At 43.6% G+C, this 10,522-nt stretch overlaps 1 protein-coding gene across 1 annotated transcript; it reads right to left on the reverse strand.

The window, feature by feature from the left end:
• Nucleotides 1-7,029: 7,029 nt before the first annotated feature.
• On the reverse strand, nucleotides 7,030-8,634 carry LOC308297039 (stress-induced-phosphoprotein 1-like; the record flags this gene model as incomplete). The annotated part of the gene is made up of 1 exon (XM_080740419.1): nucleotides 7,030-8,634. The coding sequence occupies one exon, from the start codon at nucleotides 8,632-8,634 to the stop codon at nucleotides 7,030-7,032; it is 1,605 nt and encodes a 534-aa protein (XP_080596545.1).
• Between the last annotated feature and the right edge of the window lie 1,888 nt (nucleotides 8,635-10,522).

Here is a 10,522-nt window from a genome sequence, read left to right on the forward strand (position 1 = left end):
ACCTACAAATATTTGGGCACTACATATAGTAAGCTTAAATTTGATGTGAACTGTGAAACTACTTTAGGTCCTGTCTGGCCTATATATTGCTGTCTTTTTACTTTAGCAAGGCCCTGCTTGGTTTACAGTAACTGTACTCATTCACTGATACCACAAACTGCATCCTGATTTTATTGTTATATGTGTTCTATGTGTTTTTGTGTGTTGTTTGTGACTGATGTCTGCTTTTATGTATTGCTGCAACCAAATCGCCCTTCGGGGACAAACCAATAAAAGAACTTGAACTTGATATAGGGCAATATAAAAGGTTCTCACCTAAAAAAATATATAGGTGCATGCTTGTAAATCAGGGGATTTCAAAAGTGTTTCACCCCTTAGCTGAGAGAGATGATGCAGGGAGTCAGGCATCCCCCACTACATATTGTATAAAATATTGTTGCAGATAATGGACATGTTTGACAGTGTGACACCACCACATACATACGTGTATGTATACACATACGTACGAAAGGGGACTGCCCATAAGTCCTATATCTCATTTGTCGAAAGAGTATCTTTCCTGTCCATGTATTGAAAGAAACAACATACTTGGTCATAACAAAGGGAATATATTAGTTAAAAAGATGATTGAATATTTAACACCTAAACATGTACAGCGGAAAAAAAGAATTTGTTTTGTTTTGATGAATATAGCCATCCATTTTCGGATGTTTTTAAAGCCTCGCATGTAAAAGTTCCAGATAACCCCAAGACTACCTGCCTGCAGACACTAGGGTCCTGTTGATGTCCACGGGAGACAGGAACATCAACAAGTGGCAGGAAGTGACCTCACACTTCTTTCTTGCTCTACCCCATGGAGGTTCTGTTTAGGGTTAGGGGGTAGAGTTGGGTTGTCTAAAAGATAAAAGATAACATGTACACATAGCGACAATGCGGCTCAAAGGGACTGTAGTGCCTTGGACTGCAAGGCAGAGACGTCACGTGACCTCCACAAGCGGCATGAAGTCACTTGACACTGTGAGGTCACTTCCTGCCACTTGTTGATGTTCCTGTCTCCCGTGGACATCAACAGGACCCTAGTGTCTGCAGCCAGGTGCTGCTCAGATAACCGGTAGAGACATTCCAGGAAGTGAGGTAACAGGAACGGTTGAAAAGTTCCAGGAAGTGGGGCGGCCAGGGGTTCCATTTTGCCCATGCATGAAAGTGTTTGGTGTGGTTTGACAAGGAGACTCTTTAAAGCCTGCATTGTAATACAAATCACGAAATCATAACTGTGAAACATGAATAGTGTGTTCGATAAACTTTATTACCTAAATAAGGGAAGCTTGGTCGAAGTTAAGAAGATATTCTGATGGTGGATGTTATGAACTGAAACAGATGAAAGGAACAAAGGAATATCCTGACAGGGTGAGAGGAATACATATATTTTTCATGCAATGCATAGACATTTTCTTTTTGTACTTTGAGGATTAACAGAATTTTTTATATTACTGTCCCCTTGTAACTCTTAGGGCCCCCTAGGGGTCTTGGACTCCCTGTTTCATTAATGTAAATGATGAATCGAATAAGGACGCAAAGAATAGGACACATCAAAGCGCTGGGGGCTTGTTTTGAGTGAAGCGTATTGGTCATGAACCATCCATCTATGGCATTCATGGGATAATGACTCATGGTTCAAGTACGCGGAGTGGTCACGTACGGTGCTTGATCACATTAACAAGCCCATGTTCCAGGAAGGCTTTGAAATGCTAAAGTCTCTCTTTATAAGCAGTTAATTGAGTCACTGACCCATCCTCTTGTTGCAGTGCTAGTGCATAGCGGCTTGATAAAAAAGTCCAGGATAATGGCTTCAACTTCAGGGAACTTCACTGGCCTACAGTGGTAGGGTGTTACTTAGCCGCAACTCAAGATTGTTTTTAATATGTTGAATCTACTAGAGTTGCAACACCAACCATTGATAGCCCATACAACCAAACAGAAAAGTCCTATATTGTATTACAAAGGTAAACTCACCAACATTGCAGCTGTACGGAAAGCTTGAATTATCTGCAAAGTGTTTGTTTCATAAAAATCAAACCTCGGTTCGAAGTGAAGCGGTGAACTTTTATTCTATGTGTTCCAGAGTTCTGGAACACATAGATATAGATACATTCTTTATTCTGAATGAATGAATGATTGTTTTTATCTGGAGGGCCGAATTGTCATGTGAAGCTTGACCAATCCTCAAAGTATCCAATCATCAGACCGGGACGGACACTACACACATATTCTGGACGTACGGGACAGATAAAATCTGTTCATTCTGGACTGAAATGACCATATATGGACATGGGACACACATTTTGTTTTTGATAAAACCTGTTCATTCTGGACTGAAATGACCATGGACATGGATGGGACACACAAAGCCACTCCTTGGAAGCGGCTTTCACCGCTTAAAAAATCCCCCGTAGACATGTTAATATGACTATGAGCTACTTTCTGTTGATACATTGCGTTCTACAGTAAGTGTTGGAGTTTGGAATCTATAAATTGGCTAATCTATTGATGGATAATTATGGAGATCCCTGATGTCAATGTGCGTAACAATGCGTGACGCCTCATCCCAGGTCATCCATATTTGGAAAAATATGGCCACATTTTGGCCAACTAAACAACCAACCGCAACACAAGTCAGTCCTTGTCCCTTTTATACCCATATAAGGAGATCCCTAATGTCATCAATACTAAGACGCCTCAGGGCAACAGCCGCCCTCGCCCTAAAGGGCAAGTTCGTGCCAATTTTTGGCCATCTGGCCAGTGATGTATATTGGGACCAGTTACCCATGGAGATTCATGTACTGTATAGTACATCCCTTTTATGGCCATACATGGAGATCCCTGTCTGAACCAGCCGCACAGATATGGGCTGTCTGCCTCCATATATGGGCATTCCCAATATGAAGTCCTATTAGATATGCGCTTAATATTGATGACATCAGGGATCTCCATATATGGGCATAAAAGGGATTCTGTAAGAGTGGTTCCCTTGACATCACAACATACAATATCTTTTGTGCCTATACATGGAGATCCCTATCTGAACCAGCCTCACAGTTATGGGCCATGTCTTGGCCATCTGGCCAGTGATATATATCGATGACATCACAGATCTTCATATGGGCATAAAGGGATTCTGGGGAATACCCATTTTACAGTGGGACTGAGTTACTAGGGCCAAGGTAGAGGGACTTTAATTGTGGGCTCGCCTATAAGGCGAGCACACTTTAGATATTGTCATTATTTATCTATCAGGCAGGCATACTATATCAAGTTCTCCTCAAAACTTCGGTTCCTTTCTACTCCTACATACTTAGTGAGAAAATGAAAATAAAAACATCAATGTGTTCAGTTTACAGTGGCGAAGTGTGCTATTATTTTTTATAGCAATCGGCCAAATGGTGGCGCTGTAGGAAGCCTTCGAAAGTGCGATCTTTGAACAGGTATAGCTCATGCTGTGTTATACATACAGCCATGAAACCTGTATACACTTATGCGTCTCCTCATGCCGAACAACTTTTACCCTCTAACTTTTGACCTCTGACCTTTAGGTCTCCCACAATTCGGAATTATATGAAAAACAGTAAAAATCTATCTCCTCCTGGGATTTTTGCGTCAAGTGCACAAAACTTTTTTCACATGAACTTTGGACCAATACGGTCAAACTAGTCTCGGCGGATTTCTTTTAAAGTGAAATATATTTTTTTAATAATTCAATCAATATTGCGGTTTTATGCAAATTATTCTTCGGCCTCTAAATCATACATGCAAAGTTACACGTTCATGGCATTTGGCAAAGATGTGGAGGGTTAGTCAAAGTATCACTGAAACCAATTTTATTCCAATCGGCCAAAGGGGGGCGCTATACGAAGTGTTTGAAAATTCAAACTTCAAACGGGCATAAGTCATGACTCGTTTCGTTTGAAGACATGCAACTTGTTAAACGCGTGCTTTGACTCAAGCGGAAGACATCTGTGTCGTTGTTAAGTAAGCTCCGCCCTTCAATTTTCCGCCATTTTGAGCAGTTTGTAAAACGCGTAAACCCGCTTTTATTCTGGAATTTTCGCTCCACGTGCACAAAACTTTTTTTACGTGAACTTTGGACCGATATCTAAAGATCTGTCAGATCGGATTTCTTTAAAATTGAAACATGCTTTTTTAAATAAATTCAATGAATATTGCAGTTTTATGCAAATTATTCTTCTGCCTCTAAATCATACATGCAAAGTAACATGTTCATGGCATTTGGCAAAGATGTAGAGTGTTAGTCCAAATATCACTAAAACCAATCTTACCCCAATTGGCCAAAGGGGGGCGCTATATCATTTTGAGCAGTTTGTGAAACGCTTAAACCCGTTAGGATTTTTTTTTTGCAATTTGCATGAAACATTCTACACACAATCTAAGGACCTTTATCTAATATGCCTATGAAGTGCACAGTCTGCACACACACACACACACACAAAAAATAATAATGAATATAGCTGCAAGCAGCGATAAAGTGGCCAAAGCCAAAAACACCTCAAATCATGAACACAGCCTGCAATGTGCGTGAAATCTTGCAAGCACATTCCCAATAGGTCAAGGAACAGATACCACCCTTCTTACATTGGCCTGTTATAGCGCCACCAGCGGGTCAACTTTTGCACAACACATTTTTGGAACAAAATGGACGAATCTTTGACGTCAGTAACGTCAAAGAGAGCACTGCCTGCGATCTTGACATTTTGTACTTTTATAGCAATTGTTTTCTGGCTTGAAGCGAGCCCACAATTGTTTCGAAGGAACAATATTTTTCTAGTTATTTTATATTAGCCATTGAAAAATAGCAGAAAATAGAAACAATAGCTGATCTACAAGCTCAATGTTCTGCCAATCCACTGGAAATGTACTGTCTTGTCAATTCATTTGTAGTCCTAAACCGGCCATATTGAGGACCAACACAGGTGTTCAATTTGTCTGATTGGCATAGAACCAATTTGTACTACATTAATCAAAACACCTGTGTGAAATGGCACATCTGTATAGGCATAGTTTTACTGCGGTTAAGGTTAGGAATAAGGTCAGGTTTAGGTATAGTTTACAGTTTACGTCTAGGAATACCAGGTAGAGACTGTTCCTAGGTCGACTGTGTTTTGGGGCGAGTGTTTTAGTATTTGGGTCAGATAGCTTTCTCTTTGTTTTGTTCCAGTGGCTTTTCCATCTGGTGGCTGTACTTGTGTTTGAGGGCCGTGTTATGGAGTGTGTCTGGGTCACTTTCATTTAGGTGGTTATAAAACCTCTCTCTTTCTCTACCAATCTGTGTAGGCAGATCTCTACCCTGTGTAGGCAGATAAAAGGTGTGTGTGTGTGTGTGTGTGTGTGCGTGTGTGCGTGTGTGCGTGCGTGCGTGCGTGCGTGCGATCTGTGCGCCCGCAGTGTGAGAGTATTTCAGTATTTCCCCGGTCCTCACTAGAGAAGTGGTTGTTTTCTGGGGGGTTTTTCTACGCCACCATCTGGCGGAGTTAAGCTTTCCCCACAATAACAGAAAAAAGGAAAACAGCAGTATAGTGGTTGATGATAAACAGTTGTGTCCCTAAAATAGCCGATCTACAGGTTCATAACGTGTCCTTGAGAGCTTTAAGATGGAATATTTAGGGTTAAGGGGTTTAACCCTTTTTTATGGTTGGCATAGAAAAAAAGAAAAATGGCATTTATAAAATCTGCTTCCTAATGTCTTGATGTCCTCTGAAGTATATAAACATATACTGTATGTGTGTGCGCGCGTGTGTTCGCATGCGTACATGCGTTGTGCATTGTATGTATGAGCGTGTATTGTTAAAACCTCATGCAAATTTAAGATGTTATGAAATGTATTATTAAACAATTAAGGGGCCATGAAGTTATTCTAATTCTTGTAATTCATTTGTAAAAAAAAAGATCACACAGTGAGCTGTGCCATTTATCAGTTATTTAATTTTAAAGTGTCCGGTCCACAAAGCTTGGCCAATGTGACCCTGCGTACCACAAACTTTGAGCGCTTTGTGCCAAGATGTAGGCCAGATGTAGGCCACGCTTCAGAGCTGCATGAGCACCGCTCATTAAGAGTGTTTAAAAAAAGAAACATTAAGCCACTAAACTGTGAGGAAATCGGGGCTTGAAAACAAATCGTTTAGTCCATGTTAAAACGAGAACACCACAAGTGGGTTATAATACCTGTTGTACCCGTGACCCGTCTGTCTGTCTTTCTGTGTATGCCCATATGGAGATCTCTGTATCTGTCTTTCATGCCAGGGTTTGTGGTGCCCACTTCTCCATAAATGGATAGATGGGAACTTGGCCATTGAAGTGTCTATCAGAGTGGCTGTGGAGCTTGTAGCCTAATGGTTCCCAGCCTCCAGTTTGATATGATTGATAGATTAGTATCCCGCTGAAGGAATTCAGTCGCCCAGAAGAGGCACCACAGTTAAGGTTACAGAGTTACAGGTCAAGAGTAGGAAAAAGAAAAAGGTACTGTTGTAAGGCCAAAAAGAAAAACATTAAGCATCAACAATACAGAGCAACATACAACCCAACATACAGAGGTAAAGACTCATTCATAATTCATATGCATATTTTTGATATGATCTACAGTTATGTTTTTTACGATGATTTAGAACCCAAACACAGATTATGTTCTTGTTCTTGTTTTTGTTCAAATTATTTCTCTTTGTACTTCTTTCAAGCCTTGATGAGAAGTGAACTTTGACCTTGTTGGTTGGATTTTCACTTTGGTTCTTGTTGGTTGGATTTTCACTTTCGTTGTACAGGGGGGGAGGGGGTGCTGCTGGTTGATGATCTAGCCATACTTTGTTTTTTTGTTTGGCTTGTTTGGGTGAATATGCGTGAAATAACACACAGGATAAAGTTAAAGTCTGAAGCGACAGCAGCATCTTTGAAGCCAAAAAGAAAGAAAGGGGTGCCGTATTTTAAGTGAATGGCATTTCTTTCCCACTGCCTTTTTTCCTTTCATCATCGGAAAGATATCAGTCCCACATCCATTAGCTTTTGAATCTTCTGAGCGATATCTGGATTCTGTAGGTGATCTCTCATCGCCTTAGGGTCTTTCTGCATCTGGTCCAGGATCACACGCATGGCCGGGTCGTTCATGATCTGCTGCACCTCGGGGCTGGACTCGGCCCTTCGCTGCACCTCCTCGGGGGTGTCGTTCCTCGCCGCCTGGCCCTGCACGCACCGCTGGATGCCCTCTTTGGCTTCCTTTGAGGACGAGTCGATCTCCAGCGCCTTGTCGTAGGCGCCTATGGCTTGGGAATAGTCTTTCATGGCTTCCAGGACGCCGGCCTTGCGCGTGTAGCCTTTGATGAAGGCGGGGTCGAGTGCGATGCAGGCGTCGCAGTCCTTCAAGGCGAGCGGGAGCTCCAGCAGCTTTGTGTAGCAGGCGGCTCTGTTGCTGAACAGCTTGGCGTCGCTTGGGTTCCTCTTGATGGCCTCGGAGTAATGTTTCACGGCCAGAGGATAATCTCCTTTTTGGAAGGCTTCGTTTCCCTTGTTCTTCTCCTCCAGAGCCAGCTCAGGGTTGATGTAGGCCTGTTTCTCCTGTTCCTTGACCATCTTCTCCGCCTGCTGACACTTCTTCAGAACCTTTGCGTCGCGATGCTCCGTCAGACTCTTGTTGAAATACTGAATCGCCTCCACGTATCTCTTCTCCTTGAAGTAAGAGTTGCCGATTCTGGCCAGGGCTTTGGCGATCTCCCGGAAGTCCTCTCGGTTCTCCCGGCCCACATCGATGGCCTTCTCACACAGCTCTCTGCACTTCTCCATCTCGCCCTTCTCCAGGTACACCGCCGCCTGGTTGGAAACGTACATCATGCTGGTCGGGTCGTGACTGATCGCCGCTTCATAGTGTTGCAGCGCCGTGTCGAAGTCCCTCTTCCTGTACGCGTCGTTCCCGAGATCTTTTTCCATCTGCGCCGCCTTCTTGTTCTCGGGCAGATCCTCCTTAGGAGCGGCCGGCGTGGGCCTGGGTTTGGGGGAGGGCTTGTCCTCCTCTTTGTCCAGGTTGATCCCCAGCAGCACTGACAGCGTGGTCATCACTCGGGGATCCTGCAGCTTGTCGCCAAAGTTGCCGCGCTTGTTGTTCCTGAGCTGCTCCAGCAGGTCCCTGTAGCTCGGATCCGACAACAGCTCTCTTGTTCGAGGGTCCGCCTCCAGCTTGGCGTACAGGTCCCGCCTGTCGAAAGGGTTAATCCCCTTTTTGGGTTCCGCTAGCCGAGCCTCGAGGTTCTTCAGCCCCTCCTGCAGCTGCGGGTTGTTCGGTTCCTGTCGCAGTCCGTCTTGATACGTGTCTCTGGCGTCATCCAGCCTCCCCAGGAACTCCAGGGCCGCCGCTTTGCGAGAGTAGCCTTTGGCCCAGTCGGGTTTGATCTCGATGGCCTGACAGGCGTCCTTGAGGGCGTTCTCGTAGTCAGCCTTCTTGGCGTACGCGGCCGAGCGGTTGCTGAAGAGGACGTGGCTGGACGGGTCGAGGGCCACCGCCTGAGTGTAGCAGCGTATGGCCTGGTCTATGTCCCCCTTACCCAGGGCCTTGTTGCCCTGGTCTTTCAACTCTGAAGCCATGATGAAGTTCTTACCTCAAACTACGCGGAACTCTCAGCAATTCTACCCTTAAATAGGGTTCGGTGATGTCATGGCTGATGTCATGATTGGGCCACACCAAAATGGAGGGGTTTCATTGCTCTATGTCAGTGTTTTTTTACGCTGTGACCGAACCCACAGGTTGAGAACCACTGATTTAGACAAGGATCTCCTTGCATCAGAGTTAAACTAGAAATAGTCTTCCTACGAAACAGTGTGGGCTCACATGGAACACCATGTATGGGCACAAAGATCTACCCTTTGGCTGCTCCTCATTTATTTTTGCCAGACCCATGAAATGGGTAGGCCTACATAAGCAAATGTCGGTCCGGGTTTTCTATATAAAGGGTATATATGATGATGACATGATGATGACATGCCTACAAAAGGCATGATGTCATAAATGATGATGACAGACAGGGGGTCTGGCACAACCAGGTTGACCTGGTCTAGTTTTTAAGGAGAATACATTTGACCTATTCTTCTTCTTTCGTGTATCATCCATCATCCTTGATGATAAAGATTTGGTATAACATTAGTCTCGCGTAGCCGGACAACTATTCCACAATCTCTGAATGCTATATAGAGTCTGGAACAGCAGCTCCCTAACGGCGAGTAATGGAAACGGGCATTACCGTTCAAGAAAATATATTTTAAAATGTCATTTCTGCTAAGCAGCAAGCTAAACATGCTTATATGATTTTTATTTATATAATGATAAATGTGTGCGATGTGAGACTGAAATGTAAGTGACGAGGGGGCTTCACTTCTGCTTCATCTCACACTCATCATTTCTATTCTGGTTTGCCAGACAGTATGCCGGGAGCATTTGACCAAATCGCGGAGGCAACAGTCTGGCCACGCGAGACTAGTATAACATGGTCTCGCCTTTCAGCTTTGGTATAACAGTATGTTATTTTGGTATAACATACTGGTCTCGAGCCCACGTGTTGTTATATCAGGTCACACTTGTTGATGGTGATGTCACCAAGAACGCTGCTTCTCATTGGCTATGGGTATTAAAACTGGTCTCGCCTTTCAGCGTGCCCACAATTAACAGTGATTGTTTTACTTTGTAGGTTGGAGGTCCTCTGTCCCAGACTACTCTTGCGAAGCATTTCCACTGTTTGAATAGTTTCTGACATATTTTCTCCTTTTATTTTGATAATGGAAAACCAATTACAGTCCAGACAGCCTAATGAGTGAATCATTAATTAGACACTTAGACACGCTCCATTCATCGTCATCATGCTAACGTGTGTAATTGCACCGTGGAATATTCATTAATTGCGTGTTTCGCTGAGGAGTCCATGTGAGTCTCCTCCTCATCCCACACTGTAGTTTGTACTTTTCACTTGGTTTCATGATTGAAGGCCTTCACTCTTTTATGGCGTGAAAAATGGCCATAAATCAAAAAGAGATTCCATCCAGTTTGGTGACAAACGGCAGATCAGGAATGAAAAACTATAATGATCAGTGAGAGCTCAATGCCCTACTGTCCTGCCCTATACTGTCCTGTTTTAAATCCCTTCTGAAAGCTGAATTCCTTCGTTTTGTGGTGGAATAATTACTCAGTGGGGTGCCGTGACTTTTTTGGGTACAGAAAGTGTACAGTGTTAAAATTATGTATTTATTTATGTGGCCACACCCACCTGCTCATACCTGGTTGTCAGGTGGGTGGTGACCCAGCTGAAATTAGCCCCACCCACAGTGTTGTTGAATGGTAAAAAGTGGAGGGGGTGACATGTTGTGAGCTTGTAAATCATCCATTTTCAAATAGCCTAAATAGGGCTAAAATGGTTAATGTATGTTTTATAATATAATTTATCCACAACTTTCCAACATCCCATCGTGCATTGCGCAGAAGGCG

This window comes from Nannobrachium achirus (assembly GCF_963921795.1).
Source record: "Nannobrachium achirus genome assembly, chromosome: 2".
NCBI classification, from domain to species: Eukaryota; Metazoa; Chordata; class Actinopteri; order Myctophiformes; family Myctophidae; genus Nannobrachium; species Nannobrachium achirus.